The sequence below is a fragment of the Marmota marmota genome, unplaced genomic scaffold, assembly GCF_001458135.2.
Source record: "Marmota marmota marmota unplaced genomic scaffold, marMar, whole genome shotgun sequence".
NCBI classification, from domain to species: domain Eukaryota; kingdom Metazoa; phylum Chordata; class Mammalia; order Rodentia; family Sciuridae; genus Marmota; species Marmota marmota.
Window position 1 is genome coordinate 383,004 of NW_025999928.1, and position 26,719 is coordinate 409,722.

General features: G+C 40.9%; 1 protein-coding gene across 3 annotated transcripts in view; it reads right to left on the reverse strand.

The window, feature by feature from the left end:
- Frmd3 (FERM domain containing 3) overlaps positions 1–26,708 on the reverse strand; it is a 267,360-nt gene extending 240,652 nt beyond the window's left edge. For 2 of the 3 annotated variants that reach the window (XM_015506081.2, XM_048800413.1), the window contains exon 1: positions 26,369–26,698. In XM_015506081.2, coding sequence (XP_015361567.2) covers positions 26,369–26,515 — 147 coding nt within the window. In that variant the 5' untranslated portion in view covers positions 26,516–26,698. Of the gene's footprint in view, positions 1–26,368 lie in introns of all 3 variants that reach the window. The other variant, XM_015506082.2, reaches the window with a different exon arrangement.
- Positions 26,709–26,719: the final 11 nt, after the last annotated feature.

Below are 26,719 nucleotides of genomic sequence, written 5' to 3' on the forward strand. Positions count from 1 at the left end.
CGGTTCCGGGAGCCGGAACTCGGCCGCCCCGCGCTTGGTGTTCGCTCCGATAAGATCAGGTTCTAAGAAGCACCCAGGCACTGAACCCTAGCAATCTGTCTGCAAGCCGCAGGCGAATTGCAACCTGAAATTACCTCTTCTATGGCTGAATGCGGTCAGTCGAAAACAGGGATGGTGACGTCAGCTTTCCAACATGGTCGCTGCTGGCCTCCTCTTTGGTCTGACCGGTGTGGAGAACCGAGATGGACCGCTTCCTTCCCCCGTCTCGAACCCAGAATTCAGCCCTGAGTACGGTGCTTGCACGGCTGGCAGAAACTGCAGCGCTGTATCCCTGCACCGCTATCTCCTCGTTTCCCAGCGCGCGCTGCAGACTCTAGCCGCAGGGCGGTTTGCTGAATAAGCAGTGTTACCCTCCGTGCGACAAACCTCTCGCGTTTGAGTCCCTGTAGCCGATCCTCGTGCGATGGAAATCCTTCCTCCAGGTTCTGGAGCACCCCACTATTGCTGGAAATTCCTAACAAGATATCCTTTAGCCGTCCTGACTTGTCATACTCCCACACAGTGAAGCAGCACACGGGGGCAATGCACTCCCCTCGCCGCCATCTTCCTTCTCCCTGAAAATCCTATTTTAAAACCACACTTCTTTACATATCACAGGAATTGATAAATATATGTTGAAATGAGGAAAGATAAATATCTTGAGGACAAAGTAAGCCCCTTTGTTATACACATAGGATACCCCATTAATTTTTTAGAGAGCATAGCTGCATACTGAAATTTTTATAAATATGAAATGCTCTTTCATGGGAGTATTATAATACATTCAGGTTATAGAGCCTATCTGCCAAGTCAGCATATATAACTTACAATTTCTTACAGATATTAAGCACACACATTTTTCTTCAGAAAAAAAAATGATGCAAATGTGTTGAAAATTACATTATTCAAAATAATGCATTTTAAACTGATCACTAATATTAAAATATTACAGCAAATACCCACCACAAAAACTCATATCTGTTCTTTCTGAGTAATAATGTGATTGCCTGTCACAAGCAGCAAGGCAACCACATCTCCTGTATGTTCTTGGGAGGAATTTCTTCATATTGTTAGTGAGGTTTCATTTTTCATGTCTGCAGCCAGAGCCGACATCCAGAGATGCATCTGATTAAGTGACTCCATGCACTTGAGTAGGGAGGGGAAAGGAAATGCAATTCTATATTTAATAATCCTTTTTCTCTATAATGTATTTACCTCCTCTTTCCCACCGCAACTCTAAATGAGGCACAATTTAAATCAAGCACCAAAATTTTTACTTATGGAAGCAATGTCTCTCAAGTGCCTAAATCATTAACTTATTTTATTTACCTATTTATGTACCTTGTTCTGAAAAGTATTTAAAAACCAAAGATATTAACTGTTTCTAGGTAAAGACTTGGGATGGATCAAAAGACTGGGCAATGTCAAACAGGGAGAACCTGACAATACTTAAGCATGGGCCACTTGGACTTCAGTTTCAAAAGGAAATTGTATCCTTGGCAGTAAATACTTATCAGTCTCCACTCTGCACTGGGTATTGTGCCAGGAGCTGGGGATACAATGATGAATACAACAGAGAAGTTTCCTGGCCTGGGTGGAGCCTACATTCTAAAACTGAATTCCAAACCTGGCGTGAATGCATTCACCTATAGTTTCATTTCTCAAGAGACTGAGACAGGAGGATCATTTTAGCTCAGGGATTTAAGATCAGCATGGCAAAGTAGCAAGATAAATAAATAAATAAAGATGGATTACATTTTCACAGTGAAGGTAATGAGGCAGGCTGCCTAGCAAAGCCAGAGTCTAGTTTGGAAAAAAAGATTTTTCTGAGACTTGATATCTGCCTCTGAATATATGAATATCCATTATGTTATAAAAGAAAAGAGGTATGTGTTGCAAATGTCAGAAAGACACTGAGAGGGGCCCAATAGAAGAAAGAGTTTTTTATAAAAAGACCTGTCAAAGAATGCAATAGGTAGATCACAGGAAGTGTTCCAGAAAAGACAGGAAGTACATCCAGGACAAAACCAGGAAGCCGGCTGTGGTGGGCTAACAGATGCACAGGGACAGGAAAGGTTGTCTGCAATTTTATGATTCAGAAGAGTTCAAATCAAACCATACAAATGCCTGGAACATCTCAGCCCTCATAATTTTTGCCTTAATGAGAACTTTTAATGATCATATAATGATATAATAGAACATCATTTCCTTGGCCCCCTGCCATTTAGAGTCAGAGAGAAACAGTAAACACTGGTTTCTGAATACAGTGCTGGATGCTGGGGAACTGCATGGCTTCAAAATGTCAACTGTCTCTCTGAAAAGGGACAAACTCTGGTCTTGGAAATAAAGGCACACTGTAGAAATCACCAAAGTAAACTCATCATGAGGGCAAAGTTAGGTCAATATGACCAGTGTTGGCAGCAAAAGACCACCAGACTAACAGAGTCCTCTCCTAAACCCCAAAACCTATTAATATGTTGAGACAGCACTCCCATGATAGTGTATTTTATATGGTACAGTTACTATACTACATTATATGGCACAATTGACCTTCAAGTTAGCCAAAGGCATCAAATGTAATATAGCCCTTAAAAACAGAGAGCTTTCTCCAGCGGTCAGCAAAAGGGAATTCAGAGAGATTCAAAGCATAAGTGATACCTGCCAGCTTGAAATTGAAAGGGACCAGGTATGACAAGGTGTGCGGTGATCTCCATAATTAAAGTGACTTCTGGCTAACAGCTAGTAAGAATATGGGAACTTTTATTCTATGAACACAAAAAACTGGATTCTACCGCCAATCTCAGTGACCTTGGAAACAAACTCTCCCCTCCCCCACCAAAAAGGCCCAGCCTGGTCATCACCTTAAGTGCAGCCTCTTGATACCTGAGCAGAGGACCTAGCCAAAGCGGCTCAGACTTCCCGTCTACAAGGCTAATAGATAAGTGTGGATTTGAGACACTAATGTATGGCCATTCATTATGCAATAGCCAAAAAAGTACAGAAACCAAGTAGTGATGATGAAGCACTGTAAATCAGACCTAAGGGTCAGGATGGCCAACACTCCAGGGCCAGACCTCCACCAGCTAAGTGGACCAGATGAGACTAATCCAGAAAAAGCAGAGGAGAGCAATGCCCCCATTGGCTTAGTGGAAATCATGGACAGAAAAGGCTCAACTAATTCAAGCAAGAAGGAAAAGGAGGAACCATGGCTCACTGAGACCCTGTGTAATAACACTAGCTGGAACTTGTATCTCAGGAGAGGGACTGCCCTGCAACTGGTGATAATCACAGCAGTATGGTCAGGGGGGGAAAGAAAAAGATATTCTCTCAAGATCCTGCTGAAATTTGGGGTACACATTGGGCACTGATGATACCCACATCTACCCAGCCCCTTTAGGGTTTGTGCTGCCCCATGGTGATGGCCCTTAGAGAGGAAGAGGAGCTGCCCTTGCCAGCTCCCTCTCTAAGGCCAGGCCAATGTTTATCTCCTAAGCTTGAAGTGCACACAAAAGCAGAGCACCATCAGGGATTAATGGACATTCTGTTGGCCTTGGCATTCTAAAACCTCTCATCACCCAATGGCACATCTTACACCTCTTAATGGGTCTTCCTACATTTGCTCCTGTTTCCTTAAAGTCTACTCTCAACACATAAAGTGAGTGATCTTCCTAAAACACACATAACCTGACCATGTCATTCTCTACCAAAACCTTCCAAGGCTTCCAAAGTTCTTCAAGTGACCTATAAGACCCTCAGGGCTCTCCTACCACCATCTTTCTGAGCTTCCCTCCTAACCTTCTGCTCCTACTCCAAGTTCCTCAAACACCCAACCTTCCTTCTGCCTCAAGACCTTTACACTTGTTCTCTTTCTGGAATGTTCTTTTCCCAGATATCCACTTTGTCTCTCCCCATCACTTCCTTCAGGCCTCTGTTGAAATAGCACCTTATCAGAGAAGGCTTCCTTCTTGATAGAGGAAAACCTCTATCAAGTGTTTGCTTATGTCGGCCTCTCTCCACTAGAATATAAGCTCCATGGGTTTTCTTGTTCACTTCTAGACCCCAAGATCTTTTCACAGAAGATATATGGTAAATGAATGAATGAGTGACTAGAAATCTTCAGGGAGATGTTGAGAAGTCAGATTGGGTCAGCTAGTTTCAAACAATAAGCAATACTAGGTTCAGCATGACCAAAATAGTAGGAGTCCAGAGTTGCTGCAAGAAGCTCAAAGATAAATTTTATTCATTCTTTTCATATATCTACTCTGTGCCAGGTGTTCTAGTAGGTGAACTATCAGGAGTTCTTCCACGACTGGGGTGTAGCTCAGTGATAGAGTCTTTGTCTGGTATGCATAAGGCCCTGAATTCAATCCCCAATAACACAAAAAAATAAACAATAAAAATTTAAAAAGAAGTTCTTCCACATGAGAGAAGAGCTCTCCTTTTATAATATAATAATGCACCACTGAAGGAATAGGCTATGATGATTCACATAGAAGCAATGGAATGATCTAAAATATCCATTCCACTGGGAAATCCTGTAAAATATAGCATAAAATCATAAACAGGGGAGAAAGCTCAGAGCTGCCAAGGCTGCCTTCTCTCTTGCTTTTTCCAACCTACTAATTTTCTTACTTGTTTATCTTCTTTGAGCTCCTCAACTTAGAGTTGAGTCCACAAGGAGGAACTTCCCCTTCCAGTCAAATCATAAAGTGCTGAAAAAGGACACTGAAGACTGCATGTGCCCCAGTTGGTGACTCAGGAGTGCTCTAAGGTTAGCCAAGTGCTGAGGCCACCAGATCAGCAGCTGGGGCCCTTCTGTCTACTAAGGGGAGGACTTACAGATGGACGGGGGCAAGGGTACTAGCTGAGCAGAGGGGCAATAGGACAGGTGGCTGAGGGAGCTAGAGAAACAGGAGTGCCACCAAGGTCCTCCTAACAAAGTGATCAGATTTCTACCTCATGACTCTACAGCTGCCAAGCACACCTGGTCTCCCTTTCAGCACATGAACTGTGTTTTCAAAAAGGTCAGCTTCCAAATCATCAAAAAGTCATCTCATCCGTTCCTGGTGCTGTCTGAGCCCTTCATGAAGAATGTTTACAAACACTATCCTCCTTTCTATATAGAAATTCCATCGAGAGCTAGCTAAATGTTTAAATTCCTTCTTATGATGTAAGAAGAAAGTGTTGCGGGCTGGGGATGTGGCTCAAGCGGTAGCGCGCTCGCCTGGCATGCGTGCGGCCCAGGTTCGATCCTCAACACCACATACAAACAAAGATATTGTGTCCGCCAAAAACTAAAAAATAAATATTAAAATTTAAAAAAAAAAAAAAAGAAGAAGAAAGTGTTGCAACCTAAAAGTTTAGTTCTCCTGCATCATGGTTATATAACCATTTAGTCGAAGATTTAGTCGAAGATTCTCCATCGCCCACAGATGAAGGCCACAGAAGACCTCATGGAGAGCCACAAGGACCTCTACCCAGAAACCTCATTTTGGAACAGACAGACATCTGCTATAGGATTGCAAAGGGGAAGATGGAGTCCAACAACAACAACTTGGGCAAACTACTCCAACTGGTAGTGAATGCCCACTGCACAGCTCAGCCTAAGGACAGCTGAGTGCTAGTCAGATATGAACTCTTGAGAGGCAGCAAGAAGAACCCTTATTCCCAGACAAATCAGTGAATGGTCCAGGCTTACTGTATTCTCAAACACCAAAAGTCTCAAAAACCCAAAGTCCAAAAGCTTCTAAACATGGTAGACATTGCATGGAAGAGTTTACCATTTGTTTTAGTTTGGATATGAGGTGTCCTCCAAAAGCTCCTGTGTTAATGCAGAAGATGAAATGATTAAAATACGAGAGCCATAACCTAATCAGTCCATCCTGATTTGAATGGAGCAGTAACTACAGGAAAGTGGGGCGTGGCTGGTGAAGGTAGGTCACTGAGGGCTCACCCTTGAGGATTACATCTTGACCCCTGGACTTCTCTTTCTTGCTCTCTGCTCCCAGGCTCCCATGAACTGAGTGGTTTCCTTTGTTATGCCCTCTGGCTGTGATGCTCCACCTCACTTCTGACCCAGAGCAATAGAACTGACTGACCACGTGAACCTCTGAAACAGTGATTCCAAATAAACCTTTCTTCCTCTAAGTTAGTTTTGTCAGGTATTTTCATCACAGCAACAAAAAAATCCAACTAACACACTAGTTACCAAAAACAAAAAACTATAGCAAGCAAAGCAATTGGCAATGACCAGAACTAGAAATGACAAAATGTCCATCGACAGTTTTTTAAAAATTGAATAATAATATATTCATGAAATTGACTCTCATGAAACAGTGAGAATTTTTTAAATGGCAGCTACAAGCACCAAAATGGACGAATCTCAGTAACATAATGTTGAGCATAAGAAGCTAAAACAGAAGACAAAAGAGTATATCCCTCCTGATGCCTTTTATGTAAAAATTTTGTTGTCCAAAATACATTGGAGCAGCTAACCTACAGCATTAGAAGGCAGGACAGTGGTCACCCTCAGGGAGCAGTGATGCTAGAATGCTCATGGGGACTTCTGGGGTGCCAGGCATGTTGTGCCCCCAGGGTGCTCACTTTATAAAAGTATATTTTGCTGCACACTTATGAATATATGCCTTTATGTATGCTTACTATACTTTATAAATCAGTTCACAGATTGTTCTTCTGTTTTTAACAAACATGTTGAGTTTATTTACACTGGTTTACAAATCCCCATAGGATTGACCCCACCATATTTCTGACCTCATCTCCCACTACTCTTCTGCTTGGTCACTTGAATCCTCCTATTCTTCACTCATGCTGGTCACCAATCCCCCTCAGGGCCTTTACACTGGCTATTCCTTCTGCTTAGAATGATCTCCCCTTAGACCACAGGACCTGAATTCTTCCACTTTCACATTTTTATTCTAATGCGGGGATTGACAAACTACAGCCCCTGCACAAGCCCAGAATATCCTCTATTTCTGCAAATAAAGTTTTATAGAAACACAGCTACACTCATTCCTTTAATGTCTACAGCTGCCTCTGAGGTTTTTTTTTAATGATTTTTTTTAAGAGAGAGTGAGAGAGGGAGAGAGACAGAGAGAATTTTAATATTTATTTTTTAGTTATCGGCGTTACAACATCTTTGTTTTGTATGTGGTGCTGAGGATCGAACCCGGGCCGCACGCATGCCAGGCGAGCACGCTACCGCTTGAGCCACATCCCCAGCCCTGAGGTTTTTTTATTTGTTTATATGTTTGTGGTACTAGGGATGGACCCAGAGCTTTGCACATGTTTGGCAAGTGCTTTCCCACTGACCTACACACCCCAACAACTACTTTTGAACTATAAGAGTTGAGCAATGGGCCAGCCAAGTTTAAAACGTGTACTACCTGGCCTTTTACAGAAAAAGGTTGCCACCCCTGCTCTAGAGTCACCTTCCCAGGGAGCTCTTTCTTGATCACCTCATTTAAAGCTGGAATCAATCCCATGCCCTTCCTCCTCTACCTCTCCACCTGATCCCCTCTCCTACTTTTTATCCAAATCACCTGCCAGCAACTGGCATACTCTATATTTTATTTATTTTTTATTTTTTGTCTCCCCTCAGCAGAACATAAGCTCCATGAGGCCAGGGATTTCTGTGTGTTTCATTGTCTAATTATAGCCCCAGAACCTCAAGCAATCCCTAACTCAGGGCAGATATGTGATATATACGTACTGAATCAAAGATAGCACCAGATTTAAAACAATGTTCCAGGTAATGCACTGACCAGGTTTACAATCTTGAGCTCATTTACCTTCTTTGCTTCATTTAAGAGATTATTTTTCCAGAATGGGCTAGATCTAAGTTAAAATGAAATCCTTGGCAGGCTCGATTTATCTTAAACGTTCAGCAGATTAGGGTCAGCAGCTATAGCCATGGACAAGAAGATTCAATGCGAGCTGATGACTCTTAAGAGCAAGAATGGGAGGAAAGAGAAAGGGTGCTGTCATTAAGCTTATCTACTTTAAGCCAAAATAATTCTCAAAGCTGAATAACTGTTGTCAAAAAACAATCACTCCCCAGGAGCAGCTCATGTGACTGTTTAGTCATGTGGTCCTCATACTGGGAAAAGCAGGGAGAAGAGGACACAGAAATCATTTGGGTTTCTTGGCACACTTCCAGAGTTATTTTCCAATCCCTCAGTAAATTTTCATTTTTCCTATCACAGCAAAACAGTCCAAGGATGAAATCTCTCAGTATTGCTTCTTACCACTATATGTGAATCCATCTCAAAACAAAGAGTTTAATTAACACACATATTTCCAGGATCTGGGCTCTGCCTATCTGTTCATTCTTTGAGGACGTAAAGAAACTGGAAAACACACTCATTCTCCATGCTGTAGGCTTGGGATACAGTGTCTTCATAAAAACACTATGACCTAAGAAACATTCACAACCTAGGTTGTGAATAACAGGATGATATCTGTTACTGACTTTTAAAAGCAATTTTCTTTAAATCTTCATATTTCTTATGGATCTTACGATAAGTAAAGATGGTAGCAGGTGGCTACCACATGAAGTCCTGAGCAGTGGTTTGGTCATGGTCCCCCAGCCCTACAGATGGAAACGTGCAAGCATGAAAGATGCCCCATAGACATGAGGCTGCCTGTGGAAACGAGGTCTCCAGAGATAGCCTCATTCTCTTCTCCTGTTCAAACATTAACCCTCAAAAACACCATTCAGCCACTAAGGGGAAAACAACTAAAGTCAAGATGTAAGTGAAAGCCATCAGGGAAATGCAAATCCAAACTGCAGTGTCAATCCACTTCCCCGTCCAAACCCACTAGGATGGCTACAATCAAAAGGGCAGATAATAACAAGAGTCACTGATAGGGACATGGAGACATCTCAATGCCCACATGTATCCCATGGGAATGGTGCAGTCACTTTGGGAAACGGTCTGGAATTTCCTCATAAAGTTAAACACAGGACTACCACAGGACCCAGCAATTCTACTCCTAGGTAAATGAAAACCTATGTCCACACAAAAACTTTTACACAGAGTAGCATTATTCTTATTAGTGAAAAAGGGAAACACTTTGACTATCCATCAACCAAAGAATTGATAAACAGTGGTATGGCCATACGATGGAATATTATTAGACAATAAAAAGAAATGAAGTACAGATAATTGCTGCCAGGGAAAAATTTGAAACATTTCTTCCATTATGCTAAATGGAAGAAACCAGTCACAAATACCAATTGCTACATGATTCCATTTACATGAAATGTCCAGAAAAGGCAAATCTATTGGGACATAAAGTACAATAGTGGTTGCCTAGGGCTGGAGGAAATTCTAGGGGTTGGAGGGAGTGACAACAGGTATGGTCTTCTTTGGGGGGTGATGAAATGCTCTAAAATTGACTATGGTGGCCGATGCACAAATCTGTGAATACAGTAAAAACCATGAAATTATACATTTTGAAAGGTGAATTGTGGGGTATGTATATTATATCCCAATAGAAACTGTAATAAGATCACACTCAGAGCCTGGACAGCACTAACCCTCTTTAGGAAGATGCACTTGGCCCCTCAAAAGTTTTTGCCCTGGGCTGGGCTAACTCACCAAGCTAAGCTAAGTGTTGGGCCCAGATTCTATCACATTTTCCTCTTTTCCTGCTTAGTGACTTGCTTGGAGATGACCAATAAACAGAATCTGAGGCATTTTACAAAATATAACATGCTGTGTAAATTCACACTTGGAGGCTTAACTGATACCCCCATAGCTGAGGAGGAGGGAAAGCACCAAGGCTCAGGGAGGACTCACAGAAGCAGGGGTTTCCTGAGACCATGGTGCCCATTAGGCCTCATTTTTCTCCACTTCAGCTCTCCTGGTAGGAAAATGGATCGAAGTAAGTGCTCTCTGGGCACCCAGAATGGTGAAAATGGCTCCCAGGTATTTTGCAAAATATGATCTCATAAAAATAAAAATACTCACAAGCACCAAGGAGCCATTTGGAAAGCCAGGAAAGAGCACCAAAAAGGCAAAACATGTGGCTGATTTCAGGGTTGTTTTTCTCCCCTGCTCCTTAACAAAAATAATAATAATAATAATAATAATAATAATAATTATAACCAAACAGCTGCTGATCCTCTTGGCTTTAATTTCAGCAATTTTCAGTTAGAATTCAGTGCAAAGAAGCATTTCTGCCTCAGCACCTAAATTATTCACAACTGCTCAAAATATCCACCAGGAACTTGGGTCAGGGATAATCCTACTCCACAGCGCTGTGTTAATGGGGCCATGTGGGTGTCTCCATCTAAATCCCCGAGGAGCAAGGGCCTTGCCTGCTCCCAACTGCCCAACACTCACCTGCTTCCTTTGTAGGGCTCCTCTCTGAAGTTACTGCTCAAAGCTGATATCTCTAGGGATTGCACCTTGATTTGTTTGTTAAATGTTAAAGTCTCAGACAGACCCAAGTTAAAAGCTCAGCCAGCCACTAACTAGCCACGTAACTCCACACAGGATCTTCAACATCTCTGTGGTTCATTTTCTTCACCTACAAAGTAAGGATGTTAATTTCCACTTCCAAGGACTGCTTTTGAGGATTAAATGAGATGAAAGGTATTTAGCACAGGAACTGACACATCCTAAGCACACAACAATGGTATTTATCACTATTATGGTGATGGTTACTACTAGGTGAAGCGTAGGAATTTATTTATTCTTTCAGCTAACCAATACTTTTACTGAGCTCAATGTTCCAGGCACTGGGGACGTTCCAGACACTAGGATACAGCAGCATCCCTGTCTTCAGAGAGTGGCCAGTCTATGGGGAAGAGAGACTACACACAGGCCCACAAAGAAATGAGCAACTTAATAACATCCATAAATGCTCTGAAAAAGTAGCAAGAAAGAATGTAATGGGAGTGGCTGGGACAGTCACTTTCAAGGAAAGATTCACACAGCATTTGTGGTGGACATTAAAATTTTGCTTACTGAATGATCAACTCATTCATTACAAACCTTCTTAAAGCCCTTCTGCAAAAATGGCCAAGGGCCTGCTGTGGCCATATATAAAGCCATACCACCAGAGCAGATCTCCAGGTCTCCCTTTCTACTCTCTTCCTCGTGGAGGCCAGGCCTCCTTTCCTCTTGCCCCTCTCTTTGGGAGTCCTCCGAGAAAGTCACTATTCCTTGGGAGGAATCTCTGTCTTTCAACATCTCTGACTGTTCTTCACACTTCACTGAGAACAGAATTTTAAACAGGACCCTTGGGAGGAAAGGTCCTCTTTGAAGACATCCCAAGTCTGCAAGACAGAGGCAGGCAGAGAAAGGAAAGGGCCTGGGAGTTTCTTCATTTATTCCAGTCATGCTGCAAAGGAGAGAAATAAAATGACAGGATAGAGGAAGCAGTAAAGACATTCCCCAAAGCTAGGATGTGATTATTAACCATCCAGCACAAATAGAGCTCACCAAAGAGAATGTAGGAGCTCAGGAAAAGGAAAACATGTGGGCGCCATCATTTCTGGAGGTATTCAGTCCTGAGTTTTTAAAGCCAATACATTTTACCTCTAACTCTACAAGTGTTAATGGAGCTAGTCTACAAAACATTTCTCCAGATCATTTTGGCCTATACAAACTACACCTCAATGGGGCTATTATTACTCCACAATAAACAGTGGTCAAGATTGTTTTCTGAAAGGAAAAAGAATATTCTGGGAAACTTTACCCCCAAAACATCATAGGGGCCTCTATACCTGAGATCAGATGTATGAGGATGACTTATTTTTCGTTGGGTAATCTTTTTTATTATTCCATTTTTTTTACTAAGTGTTTTTATAATTATTATGAAAACAAAAAAAAAAAAACAAAAAAAACACTCTTTTAGAGTTCAATTCTGCCTTCAGTCTGGAATCTCCTAAAGGGTAAAGACCTTAAATCTCAAAATCAATTCCTCTTTCCCTCTCTCTCTCCCGACTCCCGAACCCACCACCCCAATTTCCAGTAACTCCAAGAAAGTGTTTTATATATGGTTCTGAGCATAGCCAGAGAGGGCCTGATGTAAAATTTAACAACTGCTCAATACCACAAGGAAGAGAAAGGCTGGCTGGCATTTCCTACTCAGTGAATGTACTAAAGAAAGCCTGGAGAAAGGAAGAAAGAAATCTTTAATAACATATATTGGCTAAGAGCATTAAAAGCCTCCCTTTCTCTAATGGAAGTACAATTTGGAGATAAACCTGAACCACCTTCCTTTCTGTGGCATATGATTAGAATCTGCTTTGTTCTTCTAATTTGCTATTCTCAAATTACCACACTGCTGCTGGCTCTGCAAACCCAGGCTTCATGGCTGCCCTTGAATTTCTGCATAACTCTTCCTTTCTCCCCCCCTCCCCGCCCCCGCCTGGCCCCGTTTTAATCAGCACTGAACCAAAAAAGGGCCAACTACACCTGGTGGAGAACCTATGTCTCCAAACCTGAAAGTTAAGGGTGTCATTCAAGGTGCCCCCCACCCCAGGTGTCAGGATGACCTTCAGCAGATATACATTTCCCTTGAGATTTGGGAACACAGGAGGTGAAGTTATTCTTGACAAGGCTCCAGGTGGTATGAGAGAACCTGAATGTTTCTTCCACCCCTGACTCCAGAGATTTCATTACTCTTCTGCCTAAGCCTTCAAAACAAAGAGAGTCTAATAAGGCTTTAGCTAGAGCCAATAAATATTTTGTTCTCATGTTTTTCTAAAGGCTCTTGAAATATCATGGTCTGAGATTGCTAAGAGCTCAACTTGCAATCTTCACACTACAAGAGAAATTTCCTTAGAGGGTAAATAGGAAATGCTATTGACATTATCCTTAATTTATTTCTCTTTGCAGTATCTTGGGAGTTAATTCTAAATTTTGAACTATAAGCAATATTTATACCATGCCAAATGATCAAAGGAAACTAATTATCTAGTTAAGTTAGATGACAAACTATTCATATGTATGTGTGGTTGTGTGTGTGTGTGTGTGTGTGTGTGCGTGCGTGTGTGTGTGTGGTGTGTGGTAGGTTGACTACAATTTTCATTTGACTATACCTTCAGCCACAGAAGAAATACTTTCTTTACTAAAGAAAGCAGATAAGGAAAGAATTTAAACTGTGTCCTTGGATGACCGTCCTAAAACATCAATTTGCTTTCTTTACCCAGAAATGTGAACAATGTATGGTTTCCCTCTTGTGCTATTAAAAAAAAGTTGTTAGCAAGAAATAATTACATTACTTTGACTATGGAGGAAGATTCAAAAACAAAATAATGGTAGTATTCAGTATAGTTGGAGCAAACCTAAAACTCAAGACATAATACCCTATCCTAACCTTGCCAAGTAGGAGATCTCATACCTTTCTGTATTTCGATTTAGTCGACCAGCTAATACACATTATTACGGTACTACTTGAGGATATAAATATAAATTGAAGTAAAGACAAAGATTGATACTAAACAAAGAACCAATAAATACCCAACATCACCATAACATTGTAATACGCCTATATAAGACACAAATCACAATGACTAGCATGAATTTCAAAACAATGGGCAATAATAGGTGCATATAACAGCCAAAAATAAACACATTAGTTAGAATACATCAAGGAAGAATTATTAGATAACTTGTTAATTAGGGTTTTCTCCCCTCTTCTATTAATAAAGCTAATTAGTTACTGGGTTTTTTTAAGACTGCTTAATTTTATTAAGCAACATCCATGAGTAAATGATATTGTGTTTGAATTTTCTGTTTGAATATGAAGATTCAGGTTCTGTCAATCTTGACCTCCTAGGACCTTTCAACAACAAATTATACTTCAGAGGTAAAACAAACCAAATACTGATATATTAATATGTTAATTGCTTTCTCCTGCTACAGAATACTCATATTTCACACCTTCCCAAAACTATAGATGCCGCAGTCTGGCTGCAGCAAAATAGCAGGGGGGTGACGAGCAACTTGTGTACATTGATACAGCAGGAGTGGGAGCCCCTGATGAATCCAAATTTAAAAAGTTTAGAGTAAAAAGGGTTATTTTAAGTTTATCTTTGGGGGATATCCCTCCTACCGCACTTCCCCAACCAATGGGAACTCTCCATGAGTCCCGTAGCAGGCCAAGGTGGACAGCATATAGATACATTTAGATAAACTATATTGTACATCTAAGATTCAGGTCATTATATTACTAATAATAGATTATTTCTGTGAGCAATTTTACAGAACTTGAATTATTTTAATCATTTTTTTAATAAACCCCCTGGAAACCAAGTAGAAAACAACTTTTGCCATAGGAGATAACTGAGACATAAATAAATATTAAATAAGTAATAAATTATTGCAGTATAATTTGCAAAGCTATTCTTCACAGTTTTGTTGACAGAATTTTAAAATGTATTATCTACTTAATGTTCATGACACCGTCTCAGGAAGCAACTTGCCTACCGTAGAAATCCTATGCTTTGAGACTCAGAATTTGAAATCTGAGAGAGATTTTTTCCATTTGCTAGTTCAAGATAGGACATGAGGATTAAGGACAGAAAAACACATTTTACTGAAAACTATGGTTTGGCTCCCCTATTTGCAGAAGAAAATGGGGACCACCTCTTGATCTTATTCAGATCTGAGCTGACTAATGAAGAGAAAGCAATCAAGTGCTCTTAGAAAGAATTCCATAGCTCACAATCCATTGATTTAATCTACCAGAATGCTCCAAGAAAAAATGTAGACAAAACAGGAAGACCAGTCATGGCGGTTTCATCATTAGTGATTTCTGCCAACACTTTAAAGAGACCCTAAGAACTCCCTGACTGTGCCTCCAGATCTTTGTGTCCAGCAACTTTTATTCCTTAGACCCAACTGTCTACTGGGAGTTCTCCATTCACATACCCCACAGCCACTTCAAAGTCAACATATCAAAATGGACCTCATTATCCTCTCTCCTAACCTGCTTCTATGTTAGTCTTATGTCCTCAGGGCCAGCTTCATGGGATGTGACATGTACCTTTGCCCAGGGACCCATATTTAGAAGGCCATTACTTGGCTTAATGGTTTTCTGTTACCATCTTAAAATATTTAATAATTTTTGAACAAGAAACCCTACATTTTCATTTTGTACTGGCCCATAAAAATGATGTGACTGATCTTAACTCTCCTGGAACAGCATCAACATTACCTCTGTCATTGAAACCCACCATCTGGTATTCATCCTAGCTGCTCCCCTTCTCCATTCCCACATCCAGTCATACTGGTTTATACCCAGGGTAAGCAAGATATAAAAGGACAAGTGGAAGTCAAAATTCATCTATCTCAGAGATACTGATGGCCCAGCCTGATACAGATGCTTCCTCTTGATTTTCCACCTGCATACACCTGTCTACACCTGTCATTTTGTACTTGAATTACTATCTTGTCTATCTTTCCCCAAATGACTGTGAGCCTCTCAATGTCTGATTTTATTTTCTTTTGTATCTTTAGTTGCTAGTTCCATGCTGGCATATAGAAGATATTTAACAAATGTTTATTTAATGAGATTGATGTGGTTTCAAAAACCTTTAATTCACTTTTGAAAAATGTAATGGTTTAATATATACAAATGCCCTTCCTTTTAGAATAAACATCTTTTTTTCTTTTCTAAAGTGACCCTCTCCTTTCCATCCCATTTTCAGGGAAAGTTACCAGTACAAACAGCTCCAAAGATCATGTTACAACATGAACTCATTTTATATTGTCTTCCTGGGTTGCTGTCCCTCAGGGTCACATCTGAAAGTAAAAACAGCTGGGTCCCATATGCCTCTGGGGACCACCAGTCACTGCTGGCTTATACACGATATTTATGCCAAGATATTTTCAGAGTTCCTTGGCAATGCCACCAAGAGTCCAGGATACAGGAGAACAAGAGTAGAAAGTGTGGCCCAGAGGAACAGGAAAGCTGTCACTAACTCAAGGCCCCTATTGGCTCTCACCAACATTCAATACTCATCAGATTTTCCATCACAGGAAATCCTGTTTGAAAAGCCATCTCTTGATTTGACTTAGGCAGGGTATCATAAGGAATCATTCCATGCCCAGCAACTAATCAGCACTTTGGTCCAAATCAACATGGATTTCTTTATGCATTCATTCAAACACTCTCTGAACATCTAACTCAGAGAAACGTGCCAGGTGAGGCACCATAGAGAGAAATAAAATGGAACAGTCCCCACACTCAAGGAAACAGTTTTATCATGAGACTGATAATTCCACCAATGCCCTACTGTTCCAAGTGTGGTCCACAGACCAGAGGCACAAGCATTACCTGGAAGCATGTTAGAAATGGCTTTCCAAGAACCCCTGCATCAGAATCTACATTTGAACAAGAGCACAGAAGATTCTCAGAAACATCAGAGACTGAGAAGCCCTCCCAGGGCTCAACACTGAATCTCATTAGCCTGAATCAAGTTCAAATCAAACCCCAGCTGCAAAATCTATCCTGGTGGCTCCTGACCATAATCCTGTTGTTTTTTCCCATCTCAAATTCCACATCTGGTTCTCCACTACTTCATGGGAGGAGAAATTTGAAATTCCTCATCACACAAAGTGGCACTAAAAAAATCCTGTTATCTACCCAATGTCTATCACTTTTGCCTTATAAATCTCATATTAGATTCTCCACAAGATAAATTCTTATATTTTCATTCCTGCAATATTTTTCAGTTTTCCCGAATATGTCTAGTCAGAAAAAGAAGTAACAATTTAGAAATCAAGTCACTGAAGAATCTAATTCAAGCAGTTTACATTTTAAACACAAGCATAGTTGCTACATATTTTCCATAATCAAAAGAAGGGTCTCAAAATAAAATGTGGCTTCATCTAATTATTAGGGCTGAAAAAAGTCAAAATGCAGCTGGAGAGCATCTTGGGAAATGTTCTACACAAAGGATTCTGGTCTTATTCTTCAATTCCTAACATTGCAATATGCATACATGCACACATATGCACACACAAATTCATGTGAACACTCATACAAGCAATACATGCACCCACAGAGGTATACGATTATTACAGAGAATTCCAAATATACATGTATACGTACCCAATGTACATATTTCAGAAACCTCTAATTTGTGACCATGAGGGCCCAAAATGAACAGGAATTCTATTTTGTTTTATTTAGGACTTTTTAATTTTTTTTTCAGGAAGCTCAGGAAATCACCAGTCACCTATAGCAGCAATTGTTAAACTCCTTTACACAATTGAAGGTCTATAAATTTTTTGTGTATATGGGTTGTATATGTCAATATTTCCTAAGACTTTTTAAAATATTCAATTAGTAATTTAAAAATAACAGTAATCTACACATCAATATAAATAGCATAAGTTATAAAACACAAAACAAATTAAAAAATAATTTAGTGAGAAAAGTAGCATTGTTCTACATTTTTGCAAACATCTTAAGGTCTAACTCAACAGAGAGATGGATTCTCATCATTCTTCTCCTGTCACTCTGCTGTGATATCACACCTCACGTAGCCTCGAAACATGTACACTTGGACAAAAGGTACACTGTACACAGGTGAGAGAATGGAAATGGGGAAAGACAATCATCTTAAGAGTGACAAGACAATTTAATAGGGAAAGAATCATTTTTTTCAACAAATAATGCTAGCACAACTTGATATCCACATTAAAAAGAATAAAGTTGAACCCCTATATTATACAATATGCAAAAATTAACTCAAAATGGATCAAAGATAAGGAGTGACAGTTAACATGTGCAGGTTTATTCTGGGGTGATAAAAATGTCTGGAATTAGATGGTAGTGATGGTTGTATAACCTTGTGAATATAACAAAATCCACTGAATTGTACACATTCAAATGGTAAGTTTTAAACTACATGTCAAATCAAAAATGGGTCAAAGTCCTAAATGTAAGAGAGAAACCATGAAACTGAAGGAAACATACATAAATATTCATGACCTTGGCTTAGACAATAGTTTCCTAGCTATGTCATCAAAATCATAAGAAATAAAAGTATATATGTGTTATATATACATATGTCTGTGTATATAGATATATGATTTCATCAAAATCAAAAACTTTTTTGTATCACCAAAAAAGGAAGCACACAGCCCAAATAATGGGAAAGAAAATTTGCAAATCAATGAATAGAGAAAGGGATTTATATCCAGAATACATAAAGAACTCAATAATGAAGAATAACCCAATTTAAAAATGAGCAGAGGATCTGAATACACAGTTGTTCAAAGATATATACATGGCTAATAATCACATGAAAAGCTACTCAACATCATTAGCTATCAGGAAAATGCAAATGGCATCAGAGAAATCAAAATCACAATGAGATACCACTCAGAAACCACTTAGGATGTTTATAATCCAACAGACAGATAATAACAAATTCTGGAAAGAATATGCAAAAATTTAAACTCTCACACACTGCTGGTGGAAACGTAAAGTGGTTCAGCTCTTTTGGAAAGCAGTTCAGTAGTTATTCAAACATTAAACGTAGAGTTACTACATGCCCCAATAATTTCACTTCTAGGTACATACCCAGGAGAAATGAAACATGTCTACAGGAATATTCATAACAACATTATTCATGATAGCCAGAAAGTGGAAACAACCCAAATGTTCATCACTGATGAATGAATAAACAAATTATGATATATCCACACTATGAACTAATACTGGACAAGAAAAAAGAACAAAATATTGATCCAGGCTACAACATATATGAACCTGGAAAACATTGTACTGCAAAAGTCCAGACACAAAAGACCACATATTGCATGATTCCATTTTTATCAAATGTCCTGAATAGACAAATATATAGAGGCAAGAAATAGATTAGTGGTTGCCTAGGGCAGGGAGGTTTAAAGGGAAATTGAGAATGTCTGATAAAGGGCATGAATTTTGCATGCTCTAAAATTGATTGTGGTGATGGTTGCACAACTTAGTTAATATATTAAATTGCATACTTTAAGTGGGTTATTAAATGGATATGTGAATTATATCTCAATAAAACTTATTGGGAAAAGGCATACAATACCTTAGTAACATTTGAAAATAGTTTGAACCCCATAGACCCCCACAGAAAGATCTCAGGGCCTTCCAGAGGTCTCCAAGCCACACTTTGACAACTAACCAAACAAAGTATCTAGAGTAGGTATTATGGGTTATCTTCCTAGGAGGCATTTCCCCCTTTCTCCTACCAAAGACAGTCCTGACTTTTAGGTATTCATTCTCCCTGATGCAGAACAACACCTGGAGGGAAAGGTGATCCTACCCTGAATCCCAGGGTGAGCTGAGGCCACTTTGAACTAAGAGCACATTCCTTTCCCCTGGTCACAGTCACTGGTTCAGGCGAGGGCATATGACCTGAGAAGTCTGATCATACTGACTGCAGAATTTCTGCCTGGAATAATGAGTTGGACATGGCTTCTCTCTTCTCCTGAAAGTGGGTGTTCTATGAAAAACTGAGAACTGGCACTACTATAACCATTTCAATATCAGCCCAAGAATGAAGCCATTGCAAAAGGTAGAAATAGGCAAGGGAGCCCCAGGGAAACCGTCTCAATCCTTGAATTAAGTCCTTAAATCAGGTCTCCTGAATATATGAGGCAGTAAATGTTGTTAATATTATGTCAGTTAATTAGAATTTGTTGCCTGTAGTTAAAGCATCCGGCTGATATGCCATCCAAATGATGTGGAGGTAGCAATATCACATTCTCCCTGTAGTCAATGCACTCTGCCTTTGCCTTGAGGGTATCAAGGGATTGAGATCCTAGCAGATCTTTGGAATTAAGTATATACTTAATTAAGTATATACTGCATTTTTCAGTATATACTTAATATAAAGAAATGCCGTATGTTATCTAGGCCTAAAACCATTAGTGCTGGACCACAGTATTCAAAAAACTATCTCTCCTTTCTGTTCCTTTTCTGTCTGGTTCTCAGTAGATTCTGCATGGAATTCTAGATAAGCTTGGTAGAGAAAAGTGTTGGGTTATCCTTACTAGCAGAAATGATGTGGTCGTCAACTGAACCTAGCTTGGATTTCACCACAGGATAATCATGGGCCTTGGTTTGAAGCAAGTCACTGGGCCTCCTATTCTCCATCTACAAAATGAGCATAATAATTCCTCACTTATTCTCCACTGTATTGTTGAAAAATGTATGTACAAACATGTTGTAAATGTTAAAACATTGACTAAATGCAGAGTACTATTATAATCAGTTTGGTTGGTGGGGGTAAGGGTAGCTTCTTATCTGTTGGAATGGTAATTGGATGATCACATGCCAACATATAATTTGGTGGGCCAACTGCATTGCTCTGGGCTTAGATGAGACAGAACATCGTGGTGAAGGGCATAGCAGAGTGCAGCTGTTCTGTTCATGGTGGCAGGGTAGGGATGGGGGTGCTTCGTGCAAGATGAACCCTTCCAGGGCACACTCCCAGTTATTCACCTTCCCGAGTCATGTCCCACCTGCCTACAGTCCACTCAAACTAGGTGGATTGATGAGGTTACAGCTCTCAAGACCTAATCATTTCACCTCAGAATATTCCTGCATTAAACAGGAGCTTTCGGAGAATACCTAATGTCCAAATCATAACATGTATCTTTACATAGTTAAGATAGCACTCACAATTTTTTCAGTTTTTACTAAAAAAAAAAAGTACTAACTAAACACTGGACACATATTCTTCCATTCAATCCCTTCATAAATCCATGAGATCTGTGCCATTGTCATCATCACTCTATAAATGAGGAAACTGAGGCCCAAACAGTTAAAGTGACTTGCCCAGAGTCACCTGGCTACACAACAGCACAGCCACAGCTCAAAACCAAGCAAGCAGTGCTCTAAAATATAAGCCTTCCACCACCCTGCCACCTGCCACCTCAACAAGCATAAAGCTTGCTCTCTGTAGAGAGCTGCACCTGCTCTAGACAAGCCACCTTTCAGTGGCCCAGAACATACAGCTTCAGTAAGGACTGAGCTGATATTTAACAGCACAAACCCACAAAGGATTATCTAATGATTTTTATTGTTTTGGAACTGGATCATACAAATATTTTCTAAAATAAGCCAGAGCTTAGAAAACATTTTATTAAACTCTCCTGAAGGATTTCTTGAAATAATAATTACAATCCAATTTCATGGGTTCTGAAAGACACCAAAACTTGATCAGCCAACAGCTAGCTGTTCCTCCCCAACACACACACACACACTCCTCTGTTCCTTCCATAATGGCAAAGCTCATCTCCCATTATAAAGATGGACATATTCCTAGATGCTTTTGTAGCTAGGGCATGAGAATGTGATCCAGTCTTGGCCAGCGGAATCTGATGGGAGGACTGAAGGGTTCTCCAGGAGAGGTGTGCCTCTGTGATAAAAAGAAACGCATGAGGGAGTGCCTCCTCCGGGTGTTGGGTGTAGTAGTGTCCAACATCCAGTATTGCAGCCACCTTATAATCAGGGAGGCTATAATGACATAGCAGTCATGCTGAAGATGGCAAAGTGGAAAGATGGAAAGCACCTGGGCCTATGCAGCATGGAGAACAGCCCTGAAGCTGTCTCATCTCTGGACTTCTTGCTAGGTAAGATAATAAGTGTCCTTAATATTTAAGCCACTTTAACTTAGCTACTCTCTTACTTGCAACTAAAAGCATCCTAACTCTCAAGTCCCAAGAGGCATTGCCACGGAGAAAAAAGAGTTCTGGAATTTGCATCAAATGACCTGGGTTTCTACCTGGAATAGTGAGTTGAACATGGCTCACTATTAATTGGCCCAGGTGACCCAAATTGCTTAATCACTCTGAATCTCATTTTCCATATCTGCAAGATGGAGATAACATGCAATAACACAGTAACATCAATAAAATGAAGATAATGTGGGATAATTATGAAAATCACCTGAGATAATGTGAATGTAACCACTCGGTTGATAGCCCTGTTTTGCTCAAATGCAATTTTCCTATGTAATAATTAAACCAGAGACTTTTAAAACTGTTGTCATTCTTCTAACCCAACTCCTTTAATTTACAAATAAGAAATGACTCACTCAATGTCACACAACTGGTTGCTAACATAATTAAATCACACATTTGATTCCAAGCCAATGCTATCATGCTATCCTTGTGTTGAAAGCTAAATTAAATATTGTGTAGGTTAGCTCTTATTCATTTAATGAACACATAAAATAATACAGACACTACTCCAGGTATTAGGGACTCCATGGTGAACAACATCAACAACAAAAATGTCCCTACCCTTGTGAATTTAATAGACTAGAAAGGAAATTATTCAATCTGTACCTTTATTTACTGAGTTCTTATTATGTGAAAAGCACTATGCTGGGACTGCTGTTCAAATGCAAACACAAATTCAAAACATGTCATCCATGTTCACCAGGTTTTGCTAAAGATGAATAATGTAAAAAAGTCTAAATTTTACTCAATTGATATTAGTATTAAAAATGGCAAGTTTATTAGAAAGAGTTGTGAATATCTGTGCCAGTTTCTGAAAAATGGATAAAGGATGGCTAGGACTCTGCTGTAATTAAAGCAGCAAGATTGAATGAAAAAAGAGGGGTAGGGCTAAACCTACATCCTCCTACAATATCTGAACCTCAAGGTTTGGCTCAAATGGAAAAAGCCAATACTGAGCATTCAGCGACTCCTTCCCTTCCTTGAGTCTCTATCCAGTGCTCCCCTTTTACTCCAAATTTATTTGGAATTCCTTTTCCATTTTACTTAAATATTTACATGTAAATGAGATGATGGGACAGAATCCTATACAACTGATGAGACAGTGACTTCCAAATTTCCTACTGGAACTAGCCACCAGGGTGCTGAGACTAAGCTGTTAGTTTGTGTATTTGAAAGTTTTCTTTTCAAATACAATAAAATTATCACTTGGGAAAGAAATATTTAAAATCTGTTGTTTTGCAACATCTTTTCATTTAAAAAAAAACTAGTAAATGCAAATATCCTGGGGTAGAGGGAAGTAGCAAGTAGAATACTCGCCTTCTGCCTTTTGTGGAAAGTACACTGAGAGGACAAAACCTTTTCATGTGTTCCTCTTTATATCACACCCTGTAATCAAAGCACAGCCAGGCAAGTCCCCCTTAGCTTCTAGCTTCATCTTTTAATGCACAGGGATAATTTGAGGTGCCACAATCTTAAATATAAAAATATAGTGTGGCATAGATTTCTTGAAGGCAAACACCAAATCTCCTGAGAGCAGAAATGACCCCCAGAGGCCTTTGGATTGTGGTGTTCAATCAGCTCTGGGCTACCAGCTTTCCTATCAGACTCTGGGTACGTTAAATTTGCAAACTGGCAGGGAGGATCACTTCGACCTCACTAATCATGAGTCTCGACTGGCCTTTCACTGGTGCAAACCCCATACCTTGGGTTTATTGACTTCAGTGTCTGGAAGTGTCACTGAAAGTTGGGCAATTTAACTATGGGGTAATATGTCAAAAATATACACGAGCTTTGGATCCAAACAATTTTGGGGTTTGAATGCCAGAAACTCAAGCCTCTTTTTAGAGATGTAGTCTTGGACAAGTCACTTAAAATCTCAGTGTCTCTGTTTTTTTTATCCATAAGATGGAAACCATACCTATCTAAAGGTTGTAGTAAAGACTAGATCTAATAAGTGCAAAGGGCTGTCACGTGCAAGATACTCAAAACTGGTACCTAGAGTTTTTACGTGGTCCCAAACAACAATCTGGAAGATTTCTACCATGTCCTGAATTCATCTCCAGAGCAGCCACCTTCCAGCACCTTGCCAAGGGAACCTATTTGAGTAGATGTCTTTCTTTCAACCTGGGGTACTCACTTACAAGGAAGGCAGACTGATCCTTGGAAGGATCTTTCCAAGGATTCCTGACCTGAGTTTCTCCACTTGTTCTGGGCTCCACAGATAGCACCTGAACCTTGGAGAGAACAGGGGTCAGATAGGCACCAGGTGTGAGAGCTCCTAACTCGGGCAGACAGGTATGGGCTATGGTGGGAGGGTGTGCCTCTCTGTGATAGTCCATACAGTCCTTTAACTTTTTGTTCCCTGGAAGGGAGAGGGAAGGAAGGGAAAGGAAGGAGAAAAGAATGGAAGGAAGAAACACAAGTGGATTTTCCCAAAATAAGTGCTGATGCCTCTAAGTATTTTTGATTTGTTTTTTAAATACTATTGTTCTCTAAACAAACTGGGATAAACCTAGATGATACCTGTAAGCAAAATTTTAATTCTTGTTTGGAATACTCTAAGAAGTATTATGTCCAAAATCATCAAAATAAAAAGGTTTAATTCATTTTGATTGGTTAAATAATATCACCATCTGGGGACAGGAGAGGCAGAAAAAAATGTGTCATGATTTTTTTAATCAATGTCAAAATCAACATTTTGGAATACAAAATTTAACCTGTTTGACATCAGTTGGGCTATAAAAATTAAAACTTTCCAAATTGTTATTAGGCTAAGAAACTTGATTGCTTCCTAGAACAATAGAAAACAAATGCTTGTCCTTTGGGGGCTACTTATCTATTCTAAGGAAGAGTTGGTCTTAAAGGAGAGAAAGAAAAAACAAATGTCAATTCCATCTTATTCAGAGAAAGTAGAGGGCTGAGAGACTGGGAGAGACCACAACAGCCTCACAGTCTACTGTTGGCCCCTTTATTATCCGCACATTCATTATGACTTAAGTCACCCGTACATCCACTTTAGCACTTCAAGCAAAACATGCAAACCTCTCTCTGGATCACAAGACAGTACATGCCAAACATTTCTGCACAACCATGGTGGCAGCAGAAAAACTGCCTAGCCTGCTAATCCTTTTATTATTAAGTTTAGCAGTGGTGCTTAGCTCAGAATGAAATTTCAAGATTCTTCAGAAAATTCAACCAGAGCCTACTTTCCTGCGAGATCATAGGGCATCACATCTCTGTCTTGAAACCTGTCTGGCTATGAGCTTACAGATGAATTGCACTGTCCTAGTGCCATAAACTCCATATATATATAAAGGTTTAATTCGTTTTGATTGGTTAAATGATGACACCATCTGGGGACGTTAGATTTTTTTTCTAATAGGTAGGGAAAGACCTTTCATTCATATATGGTTAACACACAGTCTAGAGAGGATTCCTGCCACTGGGAGACGCTGCCCCATTCACCTCTCACAGGCATGGTCCTGGAACCTAAAGACTCAAGACTGGTAGGTGAGAAGAGGAAATCCCAGAAATAATTAAAAATTTTTGAAGTCAGAAGCTAATAGTACCGAGCCCCTGACACGACCTTTCCAGATTGTGTGCTCCTAGTGGGGCATCTTTGGGATCAGGGGATCAGGGAAAGAGGCACAGACTTGCCTATATATATACACGCATCGCAAATGCACACACACGTGTGCATGCACACACACACACTCGCAGTTCACACTAGATCTGCAAGCCCAAAGGCACTTACTACCCAAGGAAAGGGATGCCAGCAAAGATGTATTTGCCAAAGCAACAGCGCATTCTCTACATTGGGCAATAGTGAATGTCCGTCAAGATTCCAAAGGACTCTTTTTCCCAGGACCCGGTTCTCTGCAGGATTCCCCATTGCTGGCATCACAAATCCTTATCCTTTCTCCGAAAAGCTCGGACTTCACGTGTTCCTCTCGAGGTAGCTCCAGTTCAACCCTGTGCGCATCGCACTTCTCAAAGCTGGAGCCCAAGGCTACCCAATCTTTCTCACTCTGGGGAAACTTCGACATTGCCCCACACAGAGAAGTAAAGACCACTGGCAGAGGGGCAGGAGGGAGCCGGAAGAGGGTCCCTAGACTGAGGGCACCTTTGGAGCCTGGGCGCGGGAGAGAGAAATGAGTGAACCCGGACTGGTGCATGCCTTATCCACGTGGAGAAAGGGAGGAAACAAGAGTGGGCGACAGGCAAGTGTCCCTCTCAGCTCGCGGGGCTCCCACTTCCTGGTGAAGCAGGGTCAGAAGGGGCCAGGGGCCCCCGGAGGTAATTACCCAGCTCCCCCAACCTGGGGACAGCGAGACAGGAGTGCAAGGTGCATGTCAGGTAAGGGGCCCGGGCGCAGATAAGGTGCGCCTGGAGCCTGCGGAGGACCATGCCCTCATGGCTGGCATTTAAAGACCCCAGCCTCGGAGGGCAAACGAGGAGAAATCTGGCTTTCTAGCCGGACTCCTGAGCTCGGGTGGATTTCCTACCCGCGCACGCCCACCCTCAGAGCACCCCTTCAGCCCTGCTCCCGGGAGGAGTACCCCGCGCCCTGCACCCTCTCCGGGTGCTTCCCGCACCTGGATGTGGCAGGAGATCTCCGAGTCGTCCAGCAGCCGGATGGTGCATTTCATCTCCTGGTTGAGCGATTTGATGCTGGAGCTCCGAAAGTGGATCATTTTCATGGTCCTCCTGCCTCTCCGCACACAGTGGCAGGAAGCGAACATGCACCGCAGCAACCGGGAGCGAGCGAGAGGCTAGGGCCGGCGCGGCGCGGCGCTCACCGGCGCGGACACACACACTGGCTCACGCAGCGTCCGGGACACCCGGGCGCGGCTCAGCCGAGGGACAGCGGCAGCGTCGGATGCCTGCGGCCACACATGCTGGGCAGCCGGGGCTTGGCGGGCGGGTCCCTCTCTCCTCCCTCCTCC